This window comes from Nipponia nippon, unplaced genomic scaffold, assembly GCF_047370975.1.
Source record: "Nipponia nippon isolate SJK-2023a ecotype South Korea unplaced genomic scaffold, ASM4737097v1 scaffold_29, whole genome shotgun sequence".
Classification (NCBI taxonomy): domain Eukaryota; kingdom Metazoa; phylum Chordata; class Aves; order Pelecaniformes; family Threskiornithidae; genus Nipponia; species Nipponia nippon.
Window position 1 is genome coordinate 6,071,365 of NW_028262346.1, and position 19,465 is coordinate 6,090,829.

The window sequence follows — 19,465 nt, forward strand, 5'->3', positions numbered from 1 at the left end:
ACCTGTATTCAGCACCAAACCACATAGACATATACTACCCTTATCTACCTTGCTATATGCTCTATCTATCTCACGGTATGTATTTGCCTGAACAGAGACTGAAGTCTCTACCCTACTGTGTCATGAGTACTGGAAGTCTACTGAGAAAACATGAAACAGCTTAGTGGCCTAATTCTAGATGGTAGCTCAAGGAATGGGCAAAGGGTCTGAGGGACTTATGTCACATCTTCCCCAAAGCCTTCCTACTGGGTAGTCCAAGAAGCTCCCTGCCCACCATGATGCTCTCTTGGTTCCCTGGTCACGCCAGTGAATCATGAGCAAAGCACTTGGAGGCTAAGAGGTGGACCAGTGAGGATCCCAGCATTTCTGCCCTTCTGAGAACTGAGCTTTCATATGATAAATAGCACCACAATCTACAGAGTTAGATCTTATGGAGGAGAGCAGAATCCATCTCGTTTTGTTTCAGGTTGTGATTCTGAACCCTGGTTTCTCACCCAAGGAAAGAGAGAGGGAGGTGGAAAGTCATATTACTTTGGAGAAAGCAAAAACATCATTTTAAGTGGAAAATGCCCATTCTCTAAATAAAACTGGAATTGCATCTTTATTACTCTTCAAAAACCAGAACGGAATTACACACTCAAAATATGACATTTTCTGGGGTTTAATTTTTCATGGGAAAAACAAACACAGTATTGATTTGTTTGTGTTGAGATGCTAAAACATGAATAAGACTCTCAGCAAGCAGTCAAGTGGCATCTGTCTAAGGCCTCTTCACTGCTAGTCTACAGAAATGCTGTCACCTCATCTGCAAGCCCTAGTGAACCGGTCACTCATCTTATTAGCCATCCTGATGCTGAACACCTTTTGTGCAGGTAAAAAAGGTAGATGAGGTTTTGTTAGTGATGACAAACAGGCCACATAAGCAGTAGCTTGTGTTACATCTGTCTCCCCTGACCTGAACCTTTTCTCATCTGCAGAACAAGAAAATAAGAAAACTTCCTGTATCTGGAATTGATATATATTTTTAATTACACATTCCCAGCTCAATCCCATCTTCCCTTTGCTCTCTTGTTTTCCTCTGCTCACATGACAGAGAACATCTACAGCACGTGGCAGCATCTGACAGCAAATGCAGGATCCTCAGTCACCTCCTGCTGCCTGAAATGTCCTGCCTTTACTCTTCAGCCAGAGGAAGATACAACCCTTTCCTACGTTCATGCACTCCCTGCATACAAAGCAGCAGTTTTCACCTGAATAGGAAGATCTAGAATGGTAACCCCCTTGACACATCTCTCCAATTCACTTAAGCATAACCGAACAGATCACTTATTTTCAACTTACCCTTATCTAAACTGCATAGGTGACTCAACCCCAACTGCGCACAGAATATCTTCAAAATACAAACTCTCCCTCCCTGGAGAGAGAAATCCCACTTAACAGCAAGTGTTGTGCGGTGGTGGATTAGCAACAAGATGCACCTCTGCGTGTGACTTCCCTGCCAGGCACTGTGAGCAGCTAGCAAGCTTGCTATGTGTTATAAACCCAAGTTTTATCCAAGAGACAAGAAACACAGCAACAATTTGGAAGAAGTGCAAGTTCAAAAGAATTCCCCTAAGGAGATATTGAACTTCTGTCCTTCACCCCAAGAAACCCCTTCCCATTTTGGCCATCCCACCATAAATGGCACTTTGAGCCCTCGCTCCCTTTTCCATTTCCCCAATCCTGGTTTGCTCGCAGTGTGTTGTTGGTGATGGACATCATCACCAGCCCCTCTGGGGAAGCGTTCTAGCTTCTCCAGCTCCACCAACCACTTCGACTTCACTAATCCCTGAATAACTTCAGCCACAGGCCCCTCCAGTTGCTACGAGAGCTTGCTCTGGGCCTCTCCCTGCACCCACATTCCTACCACGGCAGTGTCCATTTATAGGCATCCACGAGCAGGACCCTCGCTGGAGTTCACTCAACCCCTGCTGCCCTCTGCAGCTCATTGGAAAGTGCATACCATTAATTTCTCTCCTGAAACACCTAAAGGCACAGGATTTAATCTCTGTGGGGTAGAGAATGATGAAAGATGTGTGACCTGGCAAGAGAGTTCACAGCACCAGAGACTTGCTCCATCCAGGTACAAAAGCAGTGGATCCAGAGGGCTAGCTAGGACAGCAACAAAACTATTAGAGCGGCATTCAGTTAAGATTTCATGCAGGCAGATTACATGCCATTTGATCACTCTTCATCCACACAATACAGAAGTCGCTGTTTGATTACACTAGCTTAAATGGAAAAGACGAAAAATGGATTCAGGAAAAGGAGGATCCATACAGCAGTGCAGCAGGCAGACCAGCCCACCCAAAACATAGGGGGATTTTACATAAGGGAGTGCGAGATTACATTTAGACAAAACATGAGTGATACAGCTTTGGGATGAATTTGCTACATTATAATTTTTTATTTTACTAAGCCAAAGCTGAAAGCTGATACAAAGCAGAGAGACAAGAACTAGGTTAGTTTCAAGAGGGCAAATGCCCACTAACATACCAAATGATAGATGTTGTGAACTGAAAGTTGTGCTGGAGATTAAGAGCAGAATAGCAGGAACAGAGCAGAAAAGGAGATCTAACCTTATCCCTGAGATATTTGCAAATGTGCTGAAAAGAAGCTGTCACAGAAATAAGTTACACCGAATGCACTTGAGAAATGGGCTCAGTTGGATTGAGACATCCAGATTTTCTCCACTGAATACCAAAGGTGGGTTGTTTTTTTTCTTTTTCCCTTTAGTACAGAAATGTTTTATATTTTGCCTGCAATGAAAATTCCAGAAGAAAAACTTTCTTCTGACTGGTACCTCCTGGAAGCTGAAGTTGTCTCTCATCTTCAGCACTAACAAGCAGCGGGTGCCAAAGAAGGAATTACACAAGAGGAAAGCAGTATTCATAGCTTCAGCCTAAACTCTGCTGGGACCTTGTGGAACAGACCTTCACAGCAAGTCAAACCACCCATCAGCTCTTTTCCAGTATAGCTGAAAACCACAGCTGTAAGCATTTCACTGCCTCCCAGGGTGGCAATTCTGCAAACAAGCAGGAATCCACAAGACTTGTATAGACCAGCCAGGCAAAACCAGTGCCTCCCTTCAAGCTAGAGCACATGGCAGGTCAAGGACTTTTGAAGCCTCCGATAGCAGAGGAGGAATGACAGCAAGAATGCTGTGCAGGAAAGGCACATTGTCCTTACAACAATCCTTCTCCCAGAGGAGGCCACTAACCTGTATGTTGCAGATTTATGTAATAAAGCGAAGGATGTAACAGAGGCCCCACTTGGGATGTGACCAATAATCACACCGACAAGTTTTGCACATTCATTTGTTCCATTGTCCTTTCAAAGAATGATGACTATTTGTAAGACTTGCAGAAACCTGTGCTTTTAGATGAAGCTGTGAGCAAGCAATGAAAGAAATGCACCCAAACAGCTCTGACTTCAGACACATGCTTCTCAAATACACGTAGCCAGATTTATCCTGATCATGGAAGATGCAGCCACACACCAGTGCTGGAGAAGACAGCTGCTTTCAGACATGAAAGCATGAAGCCCACTGAGGGGATTGTTGACAAACATCACCTGGGATATCCCACGCAGCACCCAGTCAATAAACTGGATCATGAGAGGTTTATCTGGAAGAGATCAAATCAAATAGTAATAATAAAAAAAAAAACCAAAATGTGCAGATGATTGATACTGATTTGGGATGGTTTTTTTTGAAACTCAGGAAGACTTTTGGCAGTGGAACTTGGCAGCACGACTGAAGCAATGAATCAACAAGACTGTAAAACCTGACTGGGATTTATGGCAGTCTGTGCTGAAGTCTCACAGCTGGAAAACTGAGATGAACAGTGTGGTTGCCAGAGTCCCCTGTTATAAAGTACCCTGGACCAGTTTCATATGAACCGGCGAATATATGATGTCTGTGCCTCAGATGGCAAATCGTGTGTGTATCCCATTGCTGATTTATTATGGGGACCAAACACACCTACCTATGTGTAATTTAACTTCACAGTGGCATTAGGCTTGACAGAAACTGCTCAGCTGAAAGGGCAAGGAGAGTTATGAAGAATGGCAGAGCACAGAATAACCATCCCGGGTTATGTTCTGTGGGACTAAATTTGCTTTGTACATGACATGTTGGAGGTAAATGTCATCTCAGTCATCCTCAAGATTTAAGCAATATGTGGATCTTTGCACAAAGCTGATTTTTTCCTACAAAATGGAAATAAATCAGGGCAGAGGTAGTTTCTGTAATACTTCAACTTGAATCATGTTACTGAGAAGTTAGTTATTACTCCTTTGATGTAATTCTTCTTTGGAATCTCCTAATTATTCATGATGAAGTAGCTTTACCTTTTAGCCAGGCTCCAAATTCCTTCATGTCTCCAGTGATGTACCCAACAGCTCTGCAGACTCTCTTCCCAGCTTTGCTCAGTGGATTCTGCTTTATTGGCTTTCTTTCCCCCTTGATTTCTATCTTGACATCAACACTATTTTCCATGTTGATGTTTTGACCCTTTGGTAAAATTCAAGGGGGGGGGGGGGGGAAGAGTTCATTACAATGCCTCTTACTGATCCCTGTTTATTCTCTCTACCACATATTATTGCTCACCATGTGTTATTTTGGAGCCAGAAAGAGGAAAATCCTTACTCTGAACACCTGATTCTCATGTCTCCATGAGCACATTCTCTCTTCATGTGCTCTTGGGACCCTGTGCTGTCCTTCCAGACTTTCATGCAGTCATAGATTTGAACACCAGAAGGAATCACTGAGGCTTGTGTCATAGCGGTATTTCATCTGATTTTAACACCCTGCTTAGCTATACCATGTTTTCTAGAAATCAAGCAGCTCTTGATTTAAAGAGTGACTTCAAGAAGAGCAAGACAGCATTAGGAGACACTGGTTTCACAGAAGTTAAAGCTTACCTCGATTCAAATTGATAGAAGTTGAACACAGAAGTTGGTAGAAGTTGAACCACAATCTAGGAAGATGCTTCAATGATTAAGTTTCCCCTGCTGCTTAACCCATATTTCCAGTTTGAATTTATCCATCAGCCATCAATAATAGGTACCTAAAGTTAGGTTTATGGGTCTTTCTTTATACAGTTACCTACTGGGATCAGCTCAACCTTCCTCATGAGCACGGTCTTAGCTTGAGGGTTGTTCATGGTGCCTTACTCCATTACTCACATGCATACATACATACATTTTTTTTCTGTGTTGAATTGTACTTTTAGCTGCCCCATCTTTAGAAGTACACAGCACCGATTTAAGAGCTTAAAGGCCAAATTCAGAGTGCTTGCTTTCCATTCTACCTGTTAAGTCCCAGTCTGATTGTCAGGGTCGGGGAAGGTTTGTAATGATCCCAAGGGCGAAATTAAGACACAAACGAGGTCATATGCCGCCAATCAGACGTTTTATTGGGTAAATATCAAAGAGTAAAGCAATAGGAAAGGCAGGAAATATTAGGAGGAAATTAAGCAAGCATTCAGAGAGATAAGCAAAGGACAGTCACCACCATGGATCCAGCAGTGTCCTGTTGGTCCTCAGTCTTCAGTTTTTCAGTGCTGGATGGCCACACTCAGCTTTCGTTGTGCCGTCTTTTATCTGGTGTTGGAGAGGGAGTTTGCCCTCTCGTTTCTGTTTGGTTACCCAGGGCAACATCACATACCCAACACATGCACATCTAATATATTGTTGGTGGGTGTTGTGGTTTAACCCCAGCCAGCAACTATGCACCACACAGCCGCTCACTCACTCCCCCCCAGTGGGGTGGGGGAGAGAATTGGAAGGGTGAAAGTCAGAAAACTCCTGGGTTGAGATAAGAACAGTTTAATAATTGAAGTAAAATGAAATAGAATGATAGTAGTAGTAGTAGTAGTAGTAGTAGTAGTAGTAGTAGTAGTAGTAATAATAATAATAATAATAATAATAATAATAATAATAATAATAATATAATACAATAATAATGTACAAAGCAAGTGATACACGACACAATTGCTCACTACCCCCTGACTGATGCCCAGCCTGTTCCCGAGCAGCAATCCCTTCCCCCCCGGCCAACTCGCCCCAGTTATATACTGAGCATGACGTCATACGGTATGGAATAGCCCTGTGGCCAGTCTGGGTCAGCTGTCCTGGCTGTGCCCCCTCCCAGCTTCTTGTGCGCCACGCAGAGCATGGGAAGCTGAAAAGTCCTTGACTGGTGTAAGCACTACTTAGCAACAACTAAAACATCAGTGTGTTATCAACATTATTCTCATACTAAATCCAAAACACAGCACTATACCAGCTACTAAGAAGAAAATTAACTCTATCCCAGCTGAAACCAGGACAGTATCCACCCCTTAGTCCATACCATATACGTCATGCCCAGGTCTTTCAAATACATTCCAATTAATCACTACCACTTTTCCAGTCTTTTGATATATTTTTTATATATATATATATATATATACACACACACATAGATATAATTTCCCTAGTCTATAGGTTATCCCTCTAAAATGTTTGTTGAGTTCATTTAGTTCATGACTTTAGGCTTCATCTGTCATAACAGTCTTTTAGGACAGGAGAGATGGTGTGTGCTGTTGGACTGTTGCATGCTGAAGTCAGTTCTGGTTCCATCACCACTGCACTTTGTTCAGTTTCCTCAAAGTTTGTTCTTCATTAATTTGGGTGATTCTTGCTGTATACCGTTGATATGGCACATAGTGATCATTGAAGTGATGACATCCAGTATTATATAGCAACAAACATCATACAATTCAGTTCATTGGCTATTTTCACCCAAAATCAAATCCCCTTGAGGTACACATCGGGCTTCCCCATCCTCCCGCATCACCCACCAAGTGCATCCAGGTCCTTGAGCAAAAGCAATCCCACGAATGGGTTTACCTCTGCCTGAAGCAGGAGTAACCCAGGCTGTCTTCCCCGTCATATTTTTTAGGTGCACTACAGGGACTTTATCCCCCTCTACAGTACATAAAAGTCTTGACTGGGCAAGGCCAGCTCGATTGGCAGATCCCCTAGTGTTGACTAACCAAGTGGCCTTTGCTAAATGTGTATCCCAGTGTTTGAATGTCCCACCACCCATTGCTTTTAGTGTAGTCTTTAACAGTCCATTGTATCGTTCGATTTTCCGAGAGGCTGGTGCATGATAGGGGATGTGATACACCCACTCAGTGCCATGCTCTTTGGCCCAGGTGTCTATGATGCTGTTTCGGAAATGAGTTCCGTTATCTGACTCAATTCTTTCTGGGGTGCCATGTCGCCACAGGACTTGCTTTTCAAGACCCAGGATAGTGTTCTGGGCTGTGGCATGGGGCACAGGATATGTTTCCAGCCATCCGGTGGTTGCTTCCACCATTGTAAGCACATGGCGCTTGCCTTGGCGGGTTTGTGGGAGTGTGATCTAATCAATCTGCCAGGCCTCCCCATATTGATATTTCAGCCATCGTCCTCCATACCAGAGAGGCTTGAACCGCTTGGCTTGCTTGATTGCAGCACATGTTTCGCATTCATGGATAACCTGTGCAATAGTGTCCATGGTCAGATCCGCCCCTCGATCACGACCCCATCTATATGTTGCATCTCTTCCTTGATGGCCTGAGGTGTCATGGGCCCACCGAGCTAGAAATAATTCACCCTTATGTTGCCAGTCCAGGTCCACTCAAGCCACTTCAATCTTAGGAGCCTGATCCACCTGCTGGTGGTTTTGATGTTCTTCAGTGGCCCGACTCTTGGGTATGTGAGCATGTACGTGACGTACTTTTACAACCAGGTTCTCTACCCGGGCAGCAATATCTTGCCACAATGCGGCAGCCCAGATGGGTTTGCCTCTGCGCTGCCAGTTGCTCTGCTTCCATTGCTGTAACCAGCCCCACAGGGCATTTGCTACCATCCATGAGTCAGTACAGAGATAGAGCATTGGCCACTTTTCTCGTTCAGCAATATCTAAAGCCAGCTGGATGGCCTTCACCTCTGCAAACTGACTCGATTCACCTTCTCCTTCAGCAGTTTCTGCAACTTGTCGTACAGGACTCCATACAGCAGCTTTCCACCTCCGATGTTTCCCCATAAGACGACAGGACCCGTCAGTGAACAAGGCATATTGCTTCTCATTTTCTGGCAGTTTATGATATGGTAGGGCCTCCTCAGCACGCGTCACCTCCTCCTCTGGCGATATTCTGAAATCTTTGCTTTCTGGCCAGTCCATGATCACTTCCAAGATTCCTGGGCGACTGGGGTTTCCTATTCGAGCCCGTTGTGTGATGAGTGCGACCCACTTACTCCATGTAGCATCAGTGGCATGATGTGTACAGGGGACCCTCCCTTTGAACATCCAGCCCAGCCCTGGCAGCCGGGGTGCCAAGAGGAGCTGTGCTTCAGTACCAACCACTTCTGAAGCGGCTCGAACCCCTTCATATGCTGCTAATATCTCTTTTTCAGTTGGAGTATAGCCAGCCTCGGATCCTCTGTATCCCCGACTCCAAAACCCCAGGGGTCGACCTCGAATCTCCCCTGGTGCTTTCTGCCAGAGGCTCCAGGTAGGGCCATTCTCCCCGGCTGCAGTGTAGAGCACATTTTTTACATCTTGTCCTGCCCGGACTGGCCCAAGGGCGACTGCATGGACTATCTCCTGTTTAATTTGTTCAAAGGCCTGTCGTTGCTCAGGACCCCGTTTGAAATCATTCTTCTTCCGGGTCACTTGATAGAGAGGGCTTACAATGAGACTGTAATTTGGAATATGCATTCTCCAAAAACCCACAATGCCCAAGAAAGCCTGTGTTTCCTTTTTGCTGCTTGGTGGAGACATGGCTGTGATTTTGTTGATCACATCCATTGGGATCTGACGACGTACCTCTTGCCATTTTATTCCTAAAAACTGGATCTCCTGTGCAGGTCCCTTGACCTTACTTTGTTTTATGGCAAAGCCGGCCTCCAGAAGGATTTGGACTATTTGCTTCCCTTTCTCAAATACTTCTGCTGCTGTGTTGCCCCACACGATGATGTCATCAATGTATTGCAGATGTTCTGGAGCCCCACCCTGTTCCAATGCAGTCTGGACCAGTCCATGGCAAATGGTGGGGCTGTGTTTCCACCCCTGGGGCAGTCGATTCCAGGTGTACTGGACCCCCCTCCAAGTGAAAGCAAACTGTGGCCTGCACTCTGCCACCAAAGGGATTGAGAAAAACGCATTAGCGATGTCAATGGTGGCATACCACTTGGCTGACTTTGACTCCAGTTCATATTGAAGTTCTAGCATGTCCGGCACGGCTGCACTCAGTGGCGGCTTGACTCTGTTCAGGCCCTGATAGTCTACTGTTAGTCTCCACTCTCTGTTAGACTTTTGCACTGGCCATATGGGACTGTTAAAAGGGTGAGCGAGTCTTGCTGATCACTCCTTGGCTCTCCAGTTGACGAATCACATTCTGGATGGGAATCAGGGAGTCTCTGTTGGTGCGATATTGCTGCTGGTGCACCATTGTGGTAGCGATTGGCACCTGTTGTTCTTTGACCCTCAGCAACCCCACAATAGAAGGGTCCTTCGAGAGACCAGGCAGGGTAGACAGCTGTTTAATTTCCTCCGTCTCCAAGGCAGCTATACCAAAAGCCCATCAGTACCCTTTTGGGTCCTTGAAATACCCTCTTCTGAGGTAATCTATGCCAAGGATGCATGGAGCCTCTGGGCCAGTCACAATGGGGTGCTTCTGCCACTCCTTCCCGGTTAGGCTCACTTCAGCCTCCAATACAGTCAGCTCTTGGGATCCCCCTGTCACTCCAGAAATACAGATGGGTTCTGCCCCTTCATAGCTTGATGGCATTAGGGTACACTGTGCACCGGTGTCTACTAAAGCCTTATACTCCTGTGGGTCTGATGTGCCAGGCCATCGAATCCACACAGTCCAGTACACCCGGTTGTCCCTTTCCTCCACCTGGCTGGAGGCAGGGCCCCTCTAGTCCCGGTCATAGCATTCGTTACTCACTTCTTGTAAATGCGAATCAAAAACCCCTTTATTGAGATCGGAAGCAAAATCAGCCCTTCTACCCTGTCTAGGGAACTGCTCACTGGAAACTGGAGCAGCAATTTTCCTGGAAGAACCACCTTTTGTAATTGTTTTTCCTTGCAACTCACGTACTCGTGCCTCTAGGGTCGAGGTAGATTTTCCATCCCACTTCCTCATGTCCTCTCCATGGCCACGCAGATAAAACCACAGGGTGGCCTGTGGTGTGTATCCACTATATCTTCTCTCTTGAAGAGAGGGATGCTTACTCCTGATGGCTGAGATACTGGTCCGTACAGGTGAGGAGTAGGACATGTCCTCTTTGAATCGCTGGAACTCCCAGGATAATTTCTCAGCTAGCACATCAGGCAGTTTCTCCACAGCCGCGACGCAGGCCCGTAGGGAGGAAGAGAGACTTTCTTCGTATTGTTGGAGTTGGCCAGCCAATTCATCCACCGTTGGTCCCTCTTCATCTTTCCAGGTCATTGTTGCCAAAGAGTTTGCATATGATGATGGTGCGCTCCGCACAAACTTCCGCCACATGGGTCGTGTGCACTGGACTTCATCTGGTTCTTTGGATAACTGCTCATTGTCCAGGTCATTATGCATCACCTCCAGCACGGCTAATTCCCTCAGGTACTGGATACCTCTCTCCATGGTGGTCCACTTGCCTGGCTGACATAAAAAATCTTCCTTGAAAGGATACCTTTCCTTCACAGCTGCCAGAAGTCGCCTCCAGAGGCTGAGGACTTTTGCCCCTTTTCCAATCGTTTTGTCAATGCCCCCTTCCCTAGAAATGGATCCCAGCTGCTTGGCTTCCTTACCCTCTAATTCCAGGCTACTAGCCCCATTATCCCAGCATCGGAGCAGCCAAGTGATGATGTGCTCGCCTGGATGACGACTAAAATCTTTTCGCATATCTCGCAGCTCACTCAGGGACAGAGATCGGGTTGTTACCATCTCATTTGTGGGTTCTGCCTCTTCCTCCTCCTGTTCTTGTGATGGCCCTGGCTCATCATCAGCCCTTACTAAACGAGTTGATTTTCTTGTGTATTTTTTCTTCTGTATAGGGGCAACTGATACTGGCACGGGTTGGTTCTCTGGTGTAGCCACAGCACCTGGTACAGGGGCTGGCGTATCGGCAGCGCTCGTCACAGGGGCTGGCGTAGCCGTAGTGTCTGTTGCCGGGGCTGGCATAGCTGCAACGCCAGTCGTTTTGTTGTCAGATCCAGAGACCTTCTCTTCCCCTTGAGGGTTCTGAATAGTGTTTAATACGGCTCGGTAGGCCGTAGGTAGGTTGTGTGATCAGTGCGACCCACTTATGCACCCAAACAGCTCTGACTTCAGACATGTGGGGTTCTTCATGTGCTCCTCAAATACACATAGCCAGATTTCTCCTGATCATGGGAGAGGTAACCACATACCAGTGCTGGAGAAGACAGCTGCTTTCAGACATGTGTCGCGGATGGAGTGAGAGTGCACTTGTAAGAGCAATATGTTTATTGATAACAAAGTTTGATAATAAATGCGACAGTGGTTTAACGAGATTCGATGGCAAGATACACTTGATTATTTACTGCATAGGGGACAGGATCAGACAAGACTGTCAGGGAGACCCTGCCGTTGAGTCATGAGGTTCAGAGAGGACCCCCTTGCTTTCTAAACTCCTTCTCAAAGAGGAGTCTAGGTGCGGCTGGATCCAATCCTAGTCCCAGACTTGGTCAATGGTTTATGTCTAAAGGATTATACATGCACAATCAGTCCTTTATATCACTTAGCTAAGATTTCAAAGTTTAGCATGCTATTAGTCACTTACCAAGGCTCTGTTGCGGCAAGGAATCTCTCAACCTCGAGGAGTAACCTTGAGAGGCGTCCCTACTCAAGGGGACATCCTGGCGTGCAGCCCGCTGCCGTGCAGGAGAGCTCAAAGGGCTCTTGGGCTGCTCACTATTTATGGGGGTAAGATGATTAACTCATAGTCATATTTACATACCAACTCTGTATGTTAGTTTCTTCCAAATCTAGCTTGAGCTGGACACTGACCAGCACTGTGGTTAGGTAGACACATTGCCATAAATTAGCCCTTGGCTGTTGTGTTGTTATCTGTCTCCCCTGAATCCACTTTGAGCTGGATGCATCCATCACAACTGCCACTGGTGATTATCACCCGAGCAGGGCCATGGGAAAAGGTCAGATGGGGGGGGGGGGGGGCAGGAGGGTACAGGGGTAGCACACCTCTTTTCATCCATGTCACTTGTTTAACACATAAGTCAGCATTGAAGTGACAGTCTGGTTTTGAAGGGGAAAAGGATGGACTTACCTGTCCTGACCCAGAATAAGTGTTGTTAAAGTTGAGACAACTGTTCCTAAACAGCCTGTGAGTGTCCACCACGGGTTCTGCACCAGGAAACCAGCAACTACAATAAGCCCACTGAGGGGATTGTTGACAAACATCACCTGGGATATCCCACGCAGAACCCAGTCAATAAACTGGATCATGAGGTTTATCATCTGGAAGGGATCAAATCAAATAGTAATAATAAAAAAAAAACCAAAATGTGCAGATGATTGATACTGATTATTATTATTATTCAAAATAATCAAGCCTGACAGGCAAATGAGTGATTGCACCTCAGAGGATGCACATGTCTGTTCTTCCTTCCCTTACTAAATCGTGGACTAATCTTTCTACAATACGATTACCTGTAACAAAGTAATGCCTTTTGCCTACCAGGACTTGTCTCTGTTTCACTAACATGGGCTAGATCAAACCCCTCCGTATGACACAGTCACCTGCAGTCTAATCCATGAAAGTCTACCTGTGGATGGCCTTAGTCACCCAGCTCCCTAACAGAAAAAGAAACCTCCTTTCCCCTCTTACTGCTGGAAACTACAATATGGGCAATCTAGGATCACGTATTTTCAACTCTTTAGGTACTTAAGGACATGGCTGCAACAAGGCACAGTGATTTTCAAACACACCAAGATAAGCTCACACCCAACCCAAGGGATTGTGGAAACCCCAGGAAGAGTTTGCCTTCAGGGACTGCAGAGCCTCTCTAGTTAATGTAGCTAATGTCTCTGAAGACGTCACGTGAGGAGCAGGGATTTGTGAGAAACCTGCCTGTCCCGCCTGCCAAGAGGTGCCGTAACTACTCGTTCCATTCATCACATCCACTCCTAACCAGCACATTCCCCTACCCACCTGCTTTACCCGATTCCCAGCTTTAGACTACCAGTATTTTATTTACCCTGCAGCATGACCAAATTTCATCTTGCTGATGCCCTGGCTCCATCCTACTGTGCTTTAAGGCAATCTCTTTGCAAAACAGACCATGACCAAAGGTCACAACCCATAAAGGGGGTTCAAGATTGGAGAGGAGAAAAAGGACTGTATGGAAATGTCCACCTCATGGAAGGGCCATCCTCCCCTCATCCCCCATGCTCTGCTGTTCTCTGACGCTGTAGCATCGTCTTTGCCGAACCCCAAGTTGCATCTCTTCTTCACCCCACTTTCCCACCACGCTTCCTCAGCTTCCCTCACTTTGCCACCTCTGTGTCAAGCAGCTTCCCTCCTCTGGTGCAACTTCATTTTCTAATCTTGCCTGGACAGGAACACTGAGCTTTCAACAAGGTCCTGCCGGTGAGTCAACAGCCACTTGCACACATGATTCTGAGCAGGGTGTATTAAGTGATGTAAATTGATCTATTGTTTTCTTCAACCCCGTGTGTGGTGAGAACTGATAAGAACAATGTACTCCCCATAACGCTTCTCCTCCAGTTATCAGCCCCTGATCTTAATCTCAGGAGTCAATGTCATAATCTATCACTGTTAATGAATGTGAGCTCCCCTAGGCAGGGGCCTTATCTCACTTGGTATCTAAAGGGCCATACGAGGTTATGGTAATAGTGCAATTAAGTAAAGGTTACATTGGCCTCAAAGTGTTAGTACTGGCTCTTTGGGAACACTTCTATGTTATCGGAGACCAGAGGAAGCAAAAGTAAATGCCTTAATGTGCTACAACTCACATGTCTCTTCCTAGCACTTCCATCGCTGGGACCTTCTGACCCAGCAGATCCCAGTACCAACAACACAGAAAGAGAAACTGCCAGCTTTGGGCACCAACCAACACAGACACATGCAAGTGTTGTGGTTCGAAGGCAGGACTGAGCATGCTGAAGACGTACTCAAAACAGTTTGCCGTTTATTGCCACTAAATGTTCCATTTACTACCAGAAATGTTTTCTGAGGTGAAGGTAAAGAATAAACACACAGGCAGTAATACTTTGTCAGTATGTCCTGTTTAGCTCCATTGGCTGCATCAATCAAAATATCACACCCACTGAGCAAACTGAACTCTAGAAGAACAACCCCAGATAAAACAGTAACACAATCCTATCTTCAACTTTTCTTATGGAACTCCTGCCATAGAGAGCAAAAATGATTGTACCACTTCCCTGGGTAGCCTGTTCCAATGCTTGACCAGCCTTTCGGTGAAGAAGTTTTTCCTAATATCCAATCTAAACTTCCCCTGGCACAACTTGAGGCCATTTCCTCTCATCCTATCCCTTGTTACTAGGGAGAAGAGACTGACCCCCACCTCGCTACAACCTCCTTTTTCAGGTAGTTGTAGAGAGCGATAAGGTCTCCCCTCAGCCTCCTCTTCTCCAGACTAAACAAACAACCCCAGCTCCCTCAGCCGCTCCTCATAAGACACATGCTCTAGACCCTTCACCAGCTTCGTTGCCCTTCTTTGGACACTCTCCAGCACCTCGATGTTTTTCTTGTAGTGAGGGGCCCAAAACTGAACACAGGACTTTTCAGCTTCCCATGCTCTGCCAGGTGCACAAGAAGCTGGGAGGGGGCACAGCCAGGACGGCTGACCCAGACTGGCCAAAGGGCTATGCCATACCGTATGGTGTCATGCTCAGTATATAACTGGGGCGAGTTGGCTGGGGGGGAGGGGATTGCTGCTTGGGAACAGGCTGGGCATCAGTCAGTGGGTGGTGAGCAATTGTGTCGTGTATCACTTGCTTTGTATGTTATTATTGTATTATATTATTATTATTACTACTACTACTATCATTCTATTTCATTTTACTTCAATTATTAAACTGTTCTTATCTCAACCCAGGAGTTTTCTGACTTTCATCCTTCCAATTCTCTCCCCCACCCCACTGGGGGGGGAGTGAGTGAGCAGCTGTGTGGTGCATAGTTGCTGGCTGGGATTAAACTACAACACCAGGTCAGATGAGATGGTGCAGTGGTCTCCTCTGGCCATTCAACCCACTCTTGAAAGCCATCACTTTCAAACACATGTTGGGTTATATTTAAGAGTAAGCATGATGGTGAGATACCCATACAGGATGGAAAACCTGTGGTTGACACTTACAGGTGGGTAAGCTGAGGAGCAGTCAAAGCACATCTGGAGCTGTACAGTGGCAGATAATGCCAAGAGGAGAAATTCAGCTGAAGTTTGCCAGTGAGCAAAAAAAAAAACCACAGAGTTTAAAAAAAAAAACACAGAAAAAAAAGAAAAAAGAAAAAAACATCAATGACATCTTCACAGTTACATTTTGCATTTCAATCAAGAAAAACTATCACACTATAGGGCCTTCCTACCTTCAGGCAGATCAACACTTCCACCCAACTTGGTGTCGTCTGCAGCTGCAGCATATGGGAGTGCATCTCTCGTCCCAGAGAAGGGCTATGAAATCCACAGCTAAAGGAACATAAATCTCTTAAATCACTAGCTGCGCTCATTCAGCAGGGAAAGACAGAGTATATAAATCATCACAGGCTCACTTTCAGTAGGAAGGGTGGGCAGGGACTTCTTTTCTGGTGGCATTTCAAGCACCTTTAATCAGACACATCATTTGGATTAGGCTACAGGACAGGACTAGCATCTCTGTTTTGCCAGCTGGCTCACCCCCTTGCTCAGGCTAATCCCAGCGTCACACAGAGATCAGACCTTCAGTTCTTATTTGGATGACAGGATGACCAGGGTAGGGGAGGACAGTCAGTGACTGGTAAGCTCACTTGAGTCCGAGGAGCATTGGGTTCAGTCCTAAAGCTTTCTATTGCTATCATTAAGCAAGTACACATATATCCCTTGCAAGTCAAAGGTCTCTTAGGGTTGCCATTCTGAATGGCCACATCAGGCATTTCAGGGCAAAGCAGTGATGAAATCAGGTGTATCTACACTGTTAGTTAAGCTTGGGACCAAGCCCAGTGCTGAGATGAGGCAACACTACTGTAAACTCGGCAAATAAAAGATTACCTTATCCTGAGCTCTAGTGCTGCCTGGAGAAGGTGGGCACTAGTGTTATCATGGCCCTAGCCTCATTCTCTCAGTGATTTTGACCTACCTTGGTACGGGCAAAGTTGAGCATTCCATGTCCCTGCCTGTCCACAGGTGTCCCAAACCCAGTTCTTCCTGGTCATAGCAGAGGCTTTGTACAGGCATCAGTGGGGACAGAAACACAGAGGTCTGGGAGATCAGACCTCTTCTTCATCTCAATACATGGATGTGAGTGCAGAAGTCAACAGACAACAAGTTACTAGAGAGACGCTTCCTATTTCTTCTACCATCCATGATGCTCTGCCCATAATAAGATGCAAGCTATGTTTTTCATACAGTAATTGTCCACTAGGCAAAACGTACCCAAATATGCACTAACTTTCTTTAGCTGACATTCACCAGAGGCAACAAGGGCTCACCAGCACCCCTGTTGCTGCTCTGTCAATTTTCTGCTGCAGCTTTGGTGATGGAACAGCCCAAGTCCTTGCAGCGATGATATGGCAGGCAGGAGAGTTTCCCAGGTCAGGAGCATTTGTAAGGGGCTAAGCAAACACCACAGGCGAGCGACCCAACCTGTAGACATTCAAATTGGATCAGCAGGAGCTTGACGCAGTGGTGACCATGCTCTGCAGTGGCACACCTACAGGAATGGTGTCTGGCTTTGACACCCTCCACCCCTCCCACCCCTTCTACTTTCTTTGCACCTGTTGATATTTTTTTTCCCTCCAGCTCGGTGAGGATGAAGTGGTTGCACAGGGGAGAGCAGCAGGCCGCAGCAGCTCCCCGAGAAGCTCAGCACGGCTCAGCTTTCTCCTGCTCAGCTGGCAGAGACCAGGCAGAGAGAAAATTCCTCTGGCCTCCCCGCTTCACCTCCCAGCTACTTCACAGACCCAATCCCTTCAGGGAAAACTGCCAGATTTGACAAAACATAAGGCTTTTGTGTTGAACACGTCCAGATTGGCACACTCAAAGGCCTAGGGGCAGGACTTACACATGCTGCTGAAGTAATTGAAGTAGAAAACCTTGGAGCTGGAATTAAGACCCAAAGGAAGGGAGAGGGAAGAACCGGCTCCACTCTGGTCCTTGAATAAGCAGGTGCATTATCAGCACAGGTACAGCCACACAGAAAAGCTCATTGTGGAGATCCTCAGCGACAAATGTGGGACCAGGAGGCATGAGCTTTGCTGTGCCCATCTCTAGCTACATGTTGCAAACTGGGTGCACATCACCACCCCCCAGGACTGGACAGATGCTCAGATTTAAGCAGTTTAACATGGTGGTCAGTGGAGAAGCGTGCGAGGTGGCATGGAGCAGCTTCTGACAAGTCCAAAGGGCTCAGCTAACAAGTTGCTGTCTGCCAACACATGTGGTGCAATGCTGAACAGAGGGCACATCTGCTAAGAAACCATCCTGGCATGCTTCTGGGTGACCCTGCAAGTTTTGTCAACCATCCATCACAAAACACTGTGGGAATTTCTCAGGGAGTTAGGAGAGGTGGATACTCTACAAGAGGCTAGCCTCTACATGAACTCGGCCAACTAAGAAAGGCTAAAAGGAGCTGGGAAATACTGCTGGTCCAGTAAAACATTCGCATTGGCGAGATACAGCCACTGACCACCTCAATCAGTTTATTTCAACATCATTCTCCCCTCCTTCTGTGCTTTCTCCATCAGGTTGCGCCTTTAAATTGCAACCTATATGGTATGGCATGTAACTCCTTACAGTGCCACTAACACATAGTTACTGTAGTCAAAGCAACACCCAGACACCACACGTGTCTCACCTTTCTCAATGCCTCATGAGGCCATCACCTGGATTCAGAACAGACAGAAGAGGCAAAGTCCAGGGAGCAAAGGCTGGTGCTGGCACTTGCTGAAGACAGTTTGATTTAGTCAGTACCATCTTCCAAAGGTAACCTTCAAAACCCAGGACTGCTATTCATAGGACCAGATGCAGCCATAACGGTGATGGGGACATAAGATACTCCCCTTCAGCTGCCAAAAAGCACACCATGAACTGGCCATACCATTGGCAGGCAGGATGGGCAGACGTCTCCCTATCCTTGGCTGAAGATTTGCCACTGGCCTACATTCAACTGCTACTTACTTTTATTAACAGGTTCCTCTAGTTTTTATTTAGAGGTTCTTTTTATTTAAATGGGTTCATCCATTTTCTGAGTGGGAAAACCCACAAATTTGCATTCTTTTCTGTTTTTCCAGACTCCATATATTTTTCATAGCACAAGAAAGCACCAGAAACGGGTGTCTCTGGGACCAGATCTATGATTGTTGCTTCTGTACAAGCACTGAGGGAAAATACTAGTAAAGTAGCATAACAATTGCTGTCATTACCTAGAATCCTTAAAAAAGATTTACCAGGAAGAAAAACAGAATTTGATGGATATGGAAAGCATCCTGGTTTTGGTGTTGGACCAGAAGCAGCCCTCCTTACAGAAATCTTAGATACTATTTAAGCACAGAACTGGAAAAAAAGGTTACAGATAACAGAGTTTGTGGGTCATATAGCCATGGATGCTTTTGTTTACAAAATTTTTTGTCTGGTTCAAATAGTTTGCAGACATTTTCAGCTATACATTTTCAACTCTGCATTTTCAAACATTAAAATGCTTCTTTGCAAATAGCTATCTCATGGTCTGAAAAATAAAATCAACTTAGAGATAAAACCTGAAGGATTCATACTTCTGCATTGATTTACCAGATATTTGTCTAGGAGATGCTGGAGTAAAACATTAGAGAGGTAGAGGTTCATTCTAACTGTTAACTGAAGCTATTCTTTACATTGATCATTTATGCTTCACTGTAACAACATGTTTTAAGCATGGATTTTGCTTTAATCTTTTATTTCAATCCACTGAGACCTGCTGGGCCAAGAAGAGTGAAATGCTTAGAGATAGTCACAACACCAAAAAGTTTACATCACAAATAGATAAAATCAAACAGTATATGGAGGAAAATGGGGAAGCTACACAGAAAAGACACATAACACAGATGGGGTAAGGATATAGGTCTCTTATTTGCTGTTTCCACCACCCATACCCTCAGGTTTCTCTGCTGGCAATGGCATGTATTACTTTTTACAGCTATTAAGGACAGTTTGCAA

General features: G+C 45.8%; 1 protein-coding gene across 1 annotated transcript; it reads right to left on the reverse strand.

Annotated features, from left to right (window-relative positions):
- Positions 1-10,001: 10,001 nt before the first annotated feature.
- LOC148054958 (uncharacterized) lies at positions 10,002-18,385 on the reverse strand. The gene is made up of 5 exons (XM_087763630.1): positions 18,129-18,385; positions 16,413-16,918; positions 12,364-12,554; positions 11,860-11,990; positions 10,002-11,619 (listed from the first exon to the last, which is right to left on the reverse strand). Exons 2-5 carry the CDS (start codon positions 16,434-16,436, stop codon positions 11,582-11,584), a joined length of 384 nt encoding a protein of 127 aa, XP_087619756.1. The 5' UTR covers positions 16,437-16,918; positions 18,129-18,385; the 3' UTR covers positions 10,002-11,581.
- Between the last annotated feature and the right edge of the window lie 1,080 nt (positions 18,386-19,465).